Source organism: Chelmon rostratus, chromosome 17 (assembly GCF_017976325.1).
Source record: "Chelmon rostratus isolate fCheRos1 chromosome 17, fCheRos1.pri, whole genome shotgun sequence".
NCBI lineage: Eukaryota > Metazoa > Chordata > Actinopteri > Chaetodontiformes > Chaetodontidae > Chelmon > Chelmon rostratus.
This window is the reverse complement of record NC_055674.1, coordinates 13,377,633-13,391,826: the sequence shown is the minus strand read 5'-3', so window position 1 is coordinate 13,391,826 and position 14,194 is coordinate 13,377,633. Positions and strand designations below refer to the sequence as shown.

At 41.2% G+C, this 14,194-nt stretch overlaps 1 protein-coding gene across 5 annotated transcripts in view; it reads right to left on the bottom strand.

Moving 5' to 3' along the window:
• Positions 1-13,026, bottom strand: part of spag9a (sperm associated antigen 9a) — a 28,416-nt gene extending 15,390 nt beyond the window's left edge. For 4 of the 5 annotated variants that reach the window (XM_041956653.1, XM_041956655.1, XM_041956656.1 and 1 more), the window contains exons 1-8: positions 12,571-13,026; positions 8,984-9,104; positions 5,921-5,991; positions 5,721-5,809; positions 5,036-5,186; positions 1,153-1,288; positions 853-946; positions 642-763 (exon numbers count right to left, since the gene is read on the bottom strand). In XM_041956653.1, coding sequence (XP_041812587.1) covers positions 642-763; positions 853-946; positions 1,153-1,288; positions 5,036-5,186; positions 5,721-5,809; positions 5,921-5,991; positions 8,984-9,104; positions 12,571-12,870 — 1,084 coding nt within the window. In that variant the 5' untranslated portion in view covers positions 12,871-13,026. Of the gene's footprint in view, positions 1-641; positions 764-852; positions 947-1,152; positions 1,289-2,495; positions 2,583-5,035; positions 5,187-5,720; positions 5,810-5,920; positions 5,992-8,983; positions 9,105-12,570 lie in introns of all 5 variants that reach the window. The other variant, XM_041956657.1, reaches the window with a different exon arrangement.
• Positions 13,027-14,194: the final 1,168 nt, after the last annotated feature.

The following is a 14,194-nucleotide window of genomic DNA, read 5'->3' as shown; positions in this document are numbered from 1 at the left end:
TTTGAGCTATATATAATGTTTGTGCGTGCTGTTAATTATTGTTCAGAGAGAAAGACATTAGAATCGGCCAAGAAAATTGCAATCGGTGCATCTCTAACTACTTCTCATTTTATAATTATTTACCAGAAAATCTAAATGTTTTGAAGCTCTGTGATTGTCGGTTCCTCCAGAGGGAAGCTGACAAAACAGAGCCTTCAACAACTCGAGAAAGTGGGTGTTATTGTTGGCCATAAGTTCTTTTCTGCATTTTGAACCTTATGATTTTTTTGCTTGTTAGAGTTGATCAGTATCACAATAAAGATGCCTCAATAGACCTGTATGATTTTAAAAGACTCCTAACAGCCAATTACAAACAAATATTTTCCATGACCATGGCAAAATGGTATAATTGTCACAAATAACATTTTTATGCTTCACACAATACAACATGACCTTTTACAGAACTCATTATGTATTTGAAGCACCAGGAAAAGACATTTGACAACAATCATTAAGTCAATTCATAACTGAATCAAGATATTTCATACAGACTATTCCAACACAATACAGATAAAATGTATTCAGAGGATCTGACAGTTTTGTTGCCACATTGTACCATTTCAGTGCTCCATTGCTTCAATAAAGATAAAGCTTTTACTCACCCAGCAGGTCGGCCCCTTCATCCACGTCCCCTATGAGCCCAGTGCCTGCAGACGACAGCTCCTCAAATAGAGAGTCTGTATTTCGGTCAAATGCCATGTTCTCAATGCCTTTCGTAGGGGTACTAGAAGAGTAATAAAAACAGGAATTGATGCAGTGCTACCTGGAAACGCTTTGCTTAAAACAGGCCTGACAGCATGTTCTTCGTATTACCTGCAGGGCTTGTATCCAATGAGATCCATGTCCAGCTCTGGGGTGGACTCAATGATGTCCTGCACATCTGAGCTGTCTTCATTGTCAGGCAAACCTGCGTAAGACACAGCACATGAAGGCTTCTGATCTGCATGTGCGTAAATCTACAAAATCTTGCATCAGACTTTTTAGACTGAAGTGACAAAAAACACTTTCTTCAAGGACTCCTCTACAGAATAAACACTAAATGCATGAACTAACTGGATGACAAACTGTGTGCGATCCTGTGACTAGTGCCATTTTCACGACGGTTGACCCTACCCACTGATATGGACCTAGTCCCCGGTGCAGCCTGCACCTCCGTGCTCTTACTGTTCCCATCTTCCCTCTCCACATCCGAGGCTGTGGTGGACATTGGTGTGGCTGACTTGGAGCCGGTGAAGTCCGACAGCTCATCCTGTAATGAAAAGCAGCTTAATTACAGCAATACTAAAGATGTCTATTTAAAGTCAAGGGTCAAAATGACAGGTAGAACTGAAATGAGCCAAAACAGCAAAACACACAGAACACATGGGGACTACAAAGAAAACAACAGGATAACAACACAGGCTACGATCTAAAAGGTTAACACAATCGGACAGGCTCCAAGTGTTGGTCACAAACTAGAGAGTTCACTACATTAACTGCACTGTAACAGAAGACACGAGAGTCCAATTTCTCTCAGCTCTTACGCTGTGTAGAACAAGAGCATCAAATTACCTCAAAGTGAAAATCTACCTCTAAATCCCTTAAACACAACAATTGGAAATATTACGCTAATGTTTGGTGTCAAATGGTAACACGTGAAAACATCAGGGAATCTAAAAGTAACAGTCTCATGAATTAACACCAAAAACAAAGAACACGAGCCACACAGAGCTAGCACACAAACACAGACAAGGAAGTCCACATCACAGACACAGCTACACAGACTGCAGGGAGGGGGGTTTCACACAACATCAACTGAAAATAAACATGGTCAGAATGGGAGCTGCCATTCTACCTCGAGTGCACAACACAACACAAACCCACACATGATTCAAAAACTATAAATAGTTTAGAACAAACTGAACGCAGACAGGAAGTCTAAATATACCGAATACTACTACTATGTTACACAACTACAGCGCTAAAAGATGGAACACTGTTCACATCTACTGGATGTTATTGTACAATGAGTGATCAGAAATGTCAGTGTTGTGTTGAAGATCTGCATGAATGAGGCAAAAATACAAAGAAGCACATGAAATATAAAACAAAAGGAAAACAAATCAGAGGCCAGATGCAACCACGCTGTTATTGATTTTAAAAGATAAATAATTAATCAATTTCCTTTCAGACACAGCTGGCTGCTGTGCGCGCTGATTTTGAAAGACCCCTATGTAGCCTTAACACAGGACGTGGTTGCATGTAGCACGATCTAGCACAGGTTGTCCGGTGAAGCGAGGGTCTATAAATGCACAAAGTGAGAAGCGACGCTTTTTAAAAAGATGAAACAGCATAGTGGAGGAGACTACAGAAGCCCACACACACGCAAACACAAACACTGTGCTGTCCACAGACAATGCAGGCGTGCTGCTGCTGCTGCTGCTGGCGCTTCCGCCAGCCGCCACTCATCCAACTACCTTGCAGTCGTCTGCCAGTGAATTCCCCCAAGTAGAGTCCTGCGCACTCTTACCCTCCCTTTCCTTTGGGGGGTCGACAAAGTCCAACTGCTTGGAGGGGGGAGAGTAAGAATGAAGCTCACATGTGCAGAAGCAGTTCAACAGAAATGCATACACCCCAAAGTGTGCATGTCTGTGAAGTGAGTGGAAAAAGTACTATTGTATGTGACAAAGTGGGTCGATAAAGGCAAGCCTGTGTGCCTGTGTGCGGTGTGTGAAAAATAGAAAAGAAAAATAATTTTTGCTATTTTGAAATTTGTTCCATTGTCCCGTTTTAAGCAAAAATCCAAGTTCCATCTACTCAGTTGTGGAGATTTGCTGCTTTTCTTTGGCTTAAGTGACAGTAAACTGCTCATGTTTGGATTTTAAACTGTTGGTGAGACAAAATAAGACATCTGATGACACTCATTTTCTGACAGTAATGACGAGTTTCTGCAGACAAAAAGCCTTTCAAATGGTACTTGGACTGATATGAACTGAAGACATCCAAGCTAACCTAACATTTGTAACTTTTCACTTAATAAAGAAGTGAAAGTATTAATCAGTTATGAAAATTAGAAATATTTATTTATTTTATTTATATATTTTTCATAATTACCTAAAATGCTTATAAAATCATATGCTTTCTTTGAAATATTATTTCCATGTTCATGTGCATTTGCTTTGATTGGTTAAAAGAGTTCTCCACCGATTTAGAACTAGACTGCTATAAATTTGTCAGACTAATGGACAGTTTAAAAAAAACATCAAAACATCATTGATGGAGAAGAACCAGAGATGCCGTCTTTTATTCAACACCATCATCCCAAACCTACGTTACCCACAATGCAACTCAACAGTCACAGTTCAGATCGGGTGTGTTATGCTAGTGGCAGCTGAGGCTACAGAGGTCCGGTAAGCTCACAACTCTACTCCCTGAGTCGAGTACGACTGCGTGTACTCGACTCAGGGAGTAGAGTGGAGTAAAATGGCTGTAGTAAAATTGGTGGAGTTACCCTTTAGGTGACATTGCCTCGGTAAGCTCCCTTTGAATGAAACAAAAAGCAATGATTTAAGAAATATAATTATGCCAGCTTTAAAGGCGATGGGATGGTCTTGCTTATATGATTCATATTGTGGATGGAGATTAGATCATGGCTGGCATGCGATCATATGCCTTAATTAACCTGCCGTTCCTTTTCACTTGAAACGCCACCAACTCCCTTAGATAAATATGACGTCTCTGCTGAACTGCGAGAGCCTGTCTGCATATCAAAGCCGCTCATGTTCAAAAGGCCACGGCTCAACAATAACTGTCCTGTGGCACTCATTACATAAGAACCAATCACATTCCAGCTAGCCTTTTTCTCCCTCAGTGACTGGCTGCGAGCCATACAGCGGCATCACTCCAATCATGCATTGCGCCGGAGCTGATGTCCCAGTTTTAACAAAAACGCAGCGGTGGGATGAATTAACATTGTCACCCTCCAGGTCCCAACTGCCACAGATACAAACGTAACCCACACACCAAAAGCATTCTGGAGAGTACCAGTCACTGTTTTGCATAGAGAAGAGATTCATTTTAGCTGAGAGAACACAACCATTATAAAGTCTGTGTTAGAACTGTGTGGGCCTGCCCAGTATTATTTAAAGCACTTTAACACAAATTGAAATCAGTGAAAATACACATCATATGATAAAGCTCAACATTATAATTTGCAGTTGCATCAAACAGAACATTGTTGCTTTTATAAATATTCATGTGATAGATTTAATGATCTCCTCTGACTGCTGCTCCAGGGGAACTGACAAGTTTGCATATTCATCAATGGCTAAAGAGGAGGATGTCTGAAAACAGAGATGGCCTTGTCAGATGCCTACTAAAATTTGCCTACACGCCTGAGCCTCATCAAAGGCTCTCTATTTTTAAATGGATCCAAGACCAAAACTCCTCTATCTTTTAGCACTGGCAGGAGGGCTGGAAACACTCAGCCAGGAAATGGAATTAAAGTAATCTCCATACTACATGATGATGTTACATTTGCATACTGTTGACACTCATTTATGATCAAACAGCTGAAGCGGCAAGACTGTTCAGGTAGTCATTCATATTCAAGTATCAAATAATTTGAAGCAAGTGAAGAAAACAGTGGACTGAATAATGGGGGGGATCAGTCTACTCATTGTTCTACAATCATTTAAAATGTTCAGAATTCAGATTGGATGATCAGAATTGAACATGTCACAAGATGCACAGCCAACACTCTGGACCAAAAATAATGAGGAGGAAGACACAGATTCTGTCTTGTTGGGTTTTTGTGTCAGGACTTCAAAGAATGTGTAACACTACATTTCTGGAACCCATTTTCAGTCCACACTGCAAGTCAGTTTACAGGCTGGTATCATATAGTCTGAACCAGATATGAGTTTATTCTCTAAAGAAAAATCACATTGGAATAAGTCCTTATTTTCCTCCAGCTGTGATAAAAGTTCATATGGAGGTGCAATGCAAACACACGTACCTTGAGGCTAGTGTTGGACCTTGGCTGTGTTGGGTCGGTGAACCTCCACCCTTCTGTCCCTAGTGTCTCTACCCTGGCCTGGGGGTCTGGTGTTAGCATAGACACCCCACCAGATGATGGGAAGACCCCCAAAGAAAGAGGCCGCTCTCTCCTGGAGGGAAAAAAACAAAAAAAGGCACAGTTCACCGATGTTAACCACTAAGTGTTTAATGTGGTAGTATTTTGATTTTCAGCTTTCTTCTTTCAGTGTTGAACTAATTAACTTCATATAAGCATTGGAAACTTTGCCATCTTTACGTCTGTGTTCTTTACAAATGTCATTTTGGTTGAGGCTGATACATATCGTGATGAATAATCGTGAAAACTCACTTTACGAGCCCACAAAGGTTCATCCTGCTGGAAGTTTTTATAAAGTTGAGTTTCTGACTCAAAAATAGCATCACATCAACATTCAGTTTGTACATCTGTAAAATGTTGATTTTTTGAATGCTCTGGTATGTCCATCTTGGCACTGACTATAATGTGCCTAAAAACAAAAAAACGAAAATTGATGCATCACATGTAATTAAACCCAAATTGAATGAATATGGTGTTGTACTGCCAATGCACAGCATGTTAATCCTCACACAACCAACTCTGTCTCACATAAACAGCATTTATACCACCGTATACGTTGTGGTCTTACCTGACTCGGCCGACTGCACTTGACTCTGAAGTCTCGCTAATCTGCTGCATTTTGATCCTCTCCACATGCTCCATATAATTATGGATCATCTGCAGAGGTCAAACGAAAGAACCAGAGGAAACTAGTCATGAATGTCATTAATGATTACAACTCAACAACATTTCCTGCCTTTCTTCCTTCGTCCTTCCTCTCCCCTTTACCTCCGTGTGTCGTTGATGGAGGGAGTTGTATTCCTTCTTGAGCTCCAGTTCACGTTCTTCTAATCTGCTGACTAAAAAAAAAAAGAGTACAGCACTGCTCAGTTTAAGGAGGTCAATTTCGCGATATGGACTCTCTATAAAATTATATTAAAAAAAAAACAAACAGAAAAAAGGACCACGAAATCCTTATCTATAAAATAATGCCTCTATAGCAAGGCTATAACTGTACATGATAATTAAACAAATAGTTTATATTTTGCAAAATAGGCTTGTTCACTTTCTTGCATAGAGTTCAATGAGATGATCAATACCACTCTCATGTCTGTACGGTAAATATGAAGCTACTGCCAGCAGCTCGTTAGCTTAGCTTATCAGAAACACTAAGCAGAAACAGGGGGAAACAGTTAGCCTGACTCTGTCCAAAGGTGATAAAATCTATGTACCGACACATCTAATGCTCAGCAATTAACTCATCATATTTTGTTTTACAGAAAAGCAAAGTGTAAGAAGAAAACTGTGCCATTTTATCGGGGTTGTGCTCCAGACTATTTCTTTCCTGGGAGCAGTAACTTCCTGGACTCTTCACTGTGGAGATTAAACAAATAAGATTTAACAGTTCTATGTCAAACTGTGAATTTTAGCGTAGCTGATTCCCCCATTTATGCTAAGATAAGATAATCAGCTGCTGACAGCAGCTTCATATTTACCACATGGACAGGAGTGTGTATCGATTTTAACTCTCCACCAGAAAAAAAAATTCTATTTGTATTTTAATCAAGTATTTGATACAGGTCATGTAAACGGAATAATCTGGCTGGATTTTCTGAATCAGGCCTTACTCTGGAGCATCTTTCGATTAAGACATGTGGGCTGCGCTGATATTATTTGGGGTTTTAAGAGCATTCTTTGGACATGCAGCACATTTCTGGTCAGACAGAGGAACACACTCGCTTTTAACATTATGAAACACTTGGATATCATCAAGTTTTTGGATATGCGCACATGTTGCAACAGAGACCTTTTCAACAAAACAGTTGGATGAATTAAAGAAGGAGACTGCATTTGTTTATCACAGTATGCACGGCTACATGTGAAAGGGAATACTAATAGAGCACTCATTTTCATTAGCCTTGTAAACAGCTTGTAGGAGTATTGTCTTTTTCAGAATAAGGGAAAAAATCTGAATTTTTGTGCATGTAAGCATAATATCTGTGGCAGGGTGTAGGTAGATCATACATGGAAGAGTATGCATATCCCCCCTGCATAATTTTGCCCTACCAGGCGGGCACTGGGACCAGGGAGAGGGGGTAATCTCACTCAAATGGGTTTCAATGATGGGCTGATTTATGAAGTGACAAAAACACCTAATCCCCTATTAGTATGTCAGCTCTAGTCTAAGCCACACAGAGACAAACTGCATGACAAACAGATATACAGCATAAAGCCTGGATACTATCAATTACAGCAGCTAAAGCTTCTGCATGTTGTGTGATCATGTCTGGCCTATGCGTGTGTTTTGACATTACTGGGGGATTTTATTCATTCTGCTATCATGAGTCATCAAATTCATGGAGACATACAATTAAGGGACGTGAAAAAGGCTTTACACAGGGGAGACAGCTCGGTCTGAAGCAATGCCTCCTGTGTGTTCGTATTAGTGATGTGCGCGTTTGACAGATCGTTGTGTGGAGAAGCTGAATGTGCAGCTGAACATTAAGGCCATGATATTGATCGAATTAATAATTCAATTTAACTAAAAAGATGCTTAAACACTGAAAAAGCAACAGCTTTCTCTCTGTAATATCCCCCTCTAACAGGATATTTAACACAAAACACCAAAATGCAAACAGTGTCTTTCCCTGATCTGTGTGGGAGCGGCGCAATAACCCATTAAGGTCCATTTAATATAATGTCTCAAATCTGCTGGGAAGCCTCGAGGGTGAGATGTCTGCCTGAGTATAAATCTTCATCATCAGATTGTTGGATACCATTCCTTTTGCTTTACCAATGCAGTCTAACATGCTGAGGCCCTACAAGAATATTGTCCTACAATAGATAACTTCATCTAAACAGGAAAGAGCCTCACTGACATCTTCTGTCAAATGGTGATGATGATTCAAATGATGGACAGCCAAGCAGTTTATTCTTTGCTAAAGGAAAACATGAGAAATAATTTTCCAGGACAACACAAGATTTTACAGGACATTTTACATTTTCTCTCATTTTCAATGCATTTTCCATGACTGGAAAATTGGTCAGCTGTTTTCCAGGTTTTCCAGGACATGTGGGAACCCTGTACTGTGGCCTTTTTAACTCTACAGTAGCTGTGGACTCTGTCCTAGATGCCTCAGGACACAATCAGCTCAGGCTCTGAAGTAATGAATGAATGATTTACTATTCACTGGGAGTAGCAGAGGGTTGACTGAACCCACCGACTGGCTGTGTCTACACTCAAGGAGCTCCATCTTTCCAAACAGGTAAGATGTGTAAGAATGTGTGAATCCACTATTTCCAACTAGACAGGATGTAAGAGCCAATCGCTTTCCATTCCTTAATCCACCAATAAGAAGGGCGGGAATGTACTGCCGCATTAGGAGGATGGGAATAAAAGAAATCCTATAATCCCATTACTGCTACCCCCGCAGAGACGGAGAAAGAGTGTGAGTGTGTATGGTAGTAAGTGAGGAAAACTATCAGAAGAGAGTAAATAAAAAAAATGGCAAAAGCAGAAGGGAGAACAGAATAGCCTCGTACTTTACATGGGAACAGACTGCCAAGTAAAAACATTATTATAATCATCAGTAATCAATACTCATACTGGGACATCATTTTCAATTTTCAATTAATATATGTTTCTCCAAAACACAATGGAGAACAGCGACTGTGAGAAGAATGATAGGGTGCGATAAATAATCATATTTTGTGATCCTGTGTAAGTGGTGTGTGTAAGTGTGCGTGTGTGTGTGAGTGTGAGTGTGAGTGTGAGTGTGAGTGTGAGTGTGTGTGTGTGTGTGTGTGTGTGTGTGTGTGTGAGTGTGTGCCTGTGTTTGTGCTTGTGCTTACTCTGGTCTGCGTAGTTCTTGATCTTCAGTTCCAGTTGTCGGGAGTGGGACTCCATTCTGTCCACGTGGTTCTGCAGGTCCTTCTTATCCTGTTCATGAGTGTCCTCAAACTCAATAAACTTCTACTCGGGAGAACACACACAAACACGCGCATGCACACACACACACACACACACACACACAAACAGCTTAGTCAAATAGTCTGATACTGTTTGAAGTAATAACCAGAGTTTTTCATAGATAATAGTGATAAAAATAAAAACTAGCGGTAACTTATGTCTCACCATAGTCTAAACATGAATGTGCCACTGATGTTACTGAAGTTCATGAAACCATTAGTGGATCTTTTTTTTCTGTACTTGCATGCAACACATGAGCACATAAGAAGAATTATATGTTTGACATTTCATTTGTGGATCAAAACAAACACAAAAATTAAATGCCAAACATCCTCTGGCAGCCTCTCAAATGAGAGGGTGGACTGTTGGTCGGAGAGAACAAGATATCTGAAGACGCTACCTTGGATTCTACTACATATGTATTACATAACAACCAGACCACATGTGCCACAGTGACAGCATAACTTTCCACAACATGGACTATGACGACGGATGTAAAAACATGTCTGAATGGGGATTAGAGGAACAGGATCATGACTAATTGGTTCATCCGGGAATTCCAGTTCCTCCCTGTCTGCTTCTGGGTGGACCACTAAGCAGGAGAATGTGAGTGTGTGTGTGTGCGTGTGTGTCAGCATCCACATCCTGTCCAGCTGAGCAAGCCAAGGCCATAATGTGGCTGCCTTCCTCTCTCTTTACTGTACTTTGAGGTATAAAGACATGTTACAGCTCGCTTGGCAGTCTGTTATTTTGCACTATATGACTGATATGAATATAAGTATATTTTGTTCAGACTCAGTGACAAATAATCTCAAAATTAAATGCATCTTTTGCAGACTTGAAGTGACTACACTACTACAGGGTTTTCATTCATATTGGCCCAATTCAACAAAGTTCAACAAATATTATAAAAATCTAAACATTAAATAATATGGAGCTGAAGCAAAACATACATTAGTCAATCAACAGAAAACTAATCTGTGACCGTTTTGACAACCAATTAATCATTCACATATTTTTTTTTATCAAAAATGCTCAAAATTTACTGCTGCCAGCTTGCAAATGTGAATATTTGCTGGTCTTCAACTTTTATGATAGTGAGCTGAATATCACTGGGTTTTACATAAACTACTCAAATGCATCTCAAGACGTCACATGTGGCTCTGGGAAGTTCTGATGGGCATTTTTCATTAACTTCTGACAATTCATGGACTAACAATCAATCAGTTGAGAAAATTGACCTACCTAATTGATAATGAAAATAATGACAATGCAGGTTTGTAACCAATGAGAAACTGGAGAAGGGCTGCAGATAGGTTGTAATGATCTGAACAGCTGGTGAGATGCCTCAAAATCAATGACTTTCATCAATATCATCGGTAATTTGCACTGTTTAATTTTGTCTTCAAATTACAGAAATTGACACTTAAAGCTAAAAGAAAGGAAAGGTGGAAAAAAAATGCCAAAAAATTCAAGCTGGGGGACGTTTCCTCTCTGCTAGTTTCTGACAAAGGATCACATGACCTGGAAGTAAAACCTTGCCTTCCCAGCAGGCTCTGCGTACCCCAGCTCACTCCACCGCGGGGGTGTGGACTCCTAACACAGGTTTAATGTGAACATGTGCATTTATATTTGTCTTAATATGTTACTGTAACAATGAAGGATACACTAGTAACGTCACTGTGAGTGAGTGAGAGAGTGAGTGTTGGTAAGCCTGGCTGTCACACTGCTTCAGTGTCACTGCGTGTATGGAGGGGGTCTACGTGTCCACAGCATACTGGGCCAGTGTCCCTGCTGTCCCGATGCCGAGTCAAAGAGGCAAGCTGGGACAGAAGGTCTGAGTCACATCAGATTACCCTTCATACAAAAAGCTCAAGGCCTGGACGCAGCAGATTCACACATCTAAACCATTACCCCAACCAAAACACGAGATCCCTGGCACACACCTATATAAACACACACACACACACACACACACACACACACACACACACACACACACACACACACACATCAGGCTTTCACTTTTGTTCGCAAAGTCCGATTAAGTCATGAGTGAGAGCATCTTCTGCAAAATTCGCCCATTTGTTTGCTACTTTGTCAACTTTGAGTAGCAGCAGACTTGATTTCTTATCTGTTACTTTCAAGTACTCTTCATGAGGAGCACTACTCAGCCTGGTGAAACAGTTGCACAATGTCTTCAGTGGCTCTGGAGGCGCTTTCTGAAGTCTGAATCTATAATTATCTCAGCTTGGGTTTACAAGCTACACATTTATAACAGAAAAACTGTGTTATAAACTGAAGGCATAGAGTTTGAAAAATGTGTGCATTCACAGGGCACGGAGGGTCTAATGAAAGGCGCTATCAAGCAGCATTACGAGGAAATGCAGGGTCCACTATTTTTGAAGCTTGAACCATACCAAAGACAAAAAGCCAAGATATCTCAGCCCCTGCTGCAGCTAGTTGATTTTATTTCTGTCTTTTGCAAATTTTCCAACTTTAGTTGTACACAACTGAGAGACACTGGCGTAAAAACCAATCTGTGGTCACTAGATGTGTGACATGCCGTTAAGTGAAACAGGAGGTGGAAAAGGCAGATATTTTGATCTCTAAAATGTTCCAAACAGCCTTTCTGCAACTAATATGACTTTTGATAAGTTCTGTCTCCAGGGCAACAGACAATCAAGGCCCTAAATGCACAGTGACAGGCTTCACATGCATAGAAATGTGACTGTTTTTTGGGTATCCTGAATGCACTCAACATATCTGATTGTGTGGGTGATATGGTGTACTTTGCACATGGGTGGAAATGATGGCAGTAATAAGTAATATGATCACGAGGTATAGCTTGGACATGGTGGGACGTTTTGAGACATGTCTTACTTTCCAGGCCTTCTATATGTCCTATTACAAGTAAATCTGTCATCCTTGTCACTGTTTTCCTGTCTCCAGCTGCACTTCCATGTGTTTCTTTTTTAAATTATGTTACAGTGATGTCTCAAAATGCTGAGTCACTTCACCTGCTGTTTCTTCAGTCAGGGTCCACGGGGCTCAATCTGATGCAATAGGCCAGCTGATTGATTTTATTATAATTATTTTTTGATTGTTTGTTTAAAGATTTGGTTATGTTTGCCACTCAGAAATATGCCTTTGTTGAGGCAGCGAGTTAGAAGTCCCATCCTGGGATTAGAGATACAGCGTTATGTCACTGACCAGACACACAGCTCGTACAAAGAGAGGGCCATTTCAGCCTGACGTTAGCCATGACACTGCCTTGTTTACATCCCCACTGAGTACCATGGCAGGACGGGCGGGATGCTGCCTCGGCCACGTGCACAGGTTAATTCACCGCACAGGGACGCTGGGAGGACAAAACACCTGAGGCAGCCTTCATTCCTCCACCAAATGATGCTGGCGACCGACCCAGTGCCGTGGTGGTCCCCCCCGCCATCAGCTCCCTTCAACTCACCTCCTCCGCATGTTTCCTCAGCGCTTTCTCCCGCTCGTACTGGGTGATGAGCTGCTCGTTGTCCTCCTTCAGCAGCTCCAGCTCCACTTCGTGCTCCTGGTTCTCCGCGAACACCGAGTCCAGGTTCTCCAGCACGGCCACGACCAGCGGCATCAGCTCCTTCACCACGTCCTCGTCGTATTTGCCGATGAGCCTCTCGAACTCGCGGTAGATGGAGTTGGCCAGGCCCGATACCCGCTCAGACATCATCGCTGATGTCCCCGGGTCGTCCTGGTACACAACTCCGTCTTCCAGCTCCATTTTAGTCCTCTCCCTTTCAGCAAACAGGACCAATGTGGTTTATTGCGCGTTACCCCGCCACTATGAACACTGCTATCCGCTTAATTGAAAGCAGCGTGCCGTTAAATAAACGTACACATTAAGGACATTACACGGCTGGGACCATTACGATGCAAGATAGGCGGCTACGTGGATTTCTTCCTCTTTTTCCCTCACTTGTCCCATGCTGCCTTCACGTGCTCTCCCAAAGCTCCTACATCCCAGTGTCACTGGAGGACCGAAATCACACGGTTTTGTAGGAAGACCCCGAAGTCCGAAATATACGTCTTATCTTGTGAGAATCACTGATACAATTAAAAAAAAAAAAGATAATAATGTCGGTGTAACACATTTTTGTCATTCACACATACACGCAAACATCTATTGGGGAGCATTTCACAGCCATCTGTATTATTGAACAGGCTTTTAAATGCGTGTAGTCTCTGGAACAAAAGCACTTGCCTGGTGGCTGCTTGTTAGCTGCTCAGTGCCAAATAGATTTTGGGTGGTACGCCAGCATAATGAAGAAGAAACTACACCAAAAATACTCAAGGTATCTATCTAATGTGTCATATGTAGGAGTGCATTAATGCGTTTAAACAGAATGACATGTACATCCCCTCACCTGGGAGGTGATAAAGAATCACGAGCTTTCCTGTGTTATTGGTTACTTTGTTTTTGTCATCCAGGTGGTCGTGTGGTAACATTTCCGACAGTACCTGAAGGCACCATCACAACAGCTGAGTCGTTGACCAGATCACGTGATGACGTCGCATCATGCAAACAACGTCAGATTATTTGCACAGTGCATTGTATTTACTGAGGTATTTCAAAGCGTAATAAGAGAACAAATAACTTAATCATTCCCCGACAGGAATTAGGTCTAGAAGCAGAAAACTCCAGGGAGGATTGAAACGCCTTCACATTTGGTTTGTGAAAATACTTTGATTTAATAAATAGCCAATTTTAACATTCCAGACTCATAAGGGGCATCTTTTCCCTGAAACCTAATATAGCTTTATTATACATGTCACTTTCATTGACAAATACCTCTAATTCCGCTGTACCACGCCCCCTGCTGGACAGATAATAAATGACTCCTACAATAATGTTACATGCTTGTTATAAGGGCTTCTTAAGGGGCTTTAGCCTCAGTTTTCATTTGGTGTTTTCTTGAAAAACTATATATTTAGATATACAATTTCATTACATTTGTTTTTTATTGTGGTTTTACCTCAATTCAGTTTAATATGTAGCAGGTCAAACAAGAGTGTGCAGTTATGTCAAACCAAATGCCAACACAATA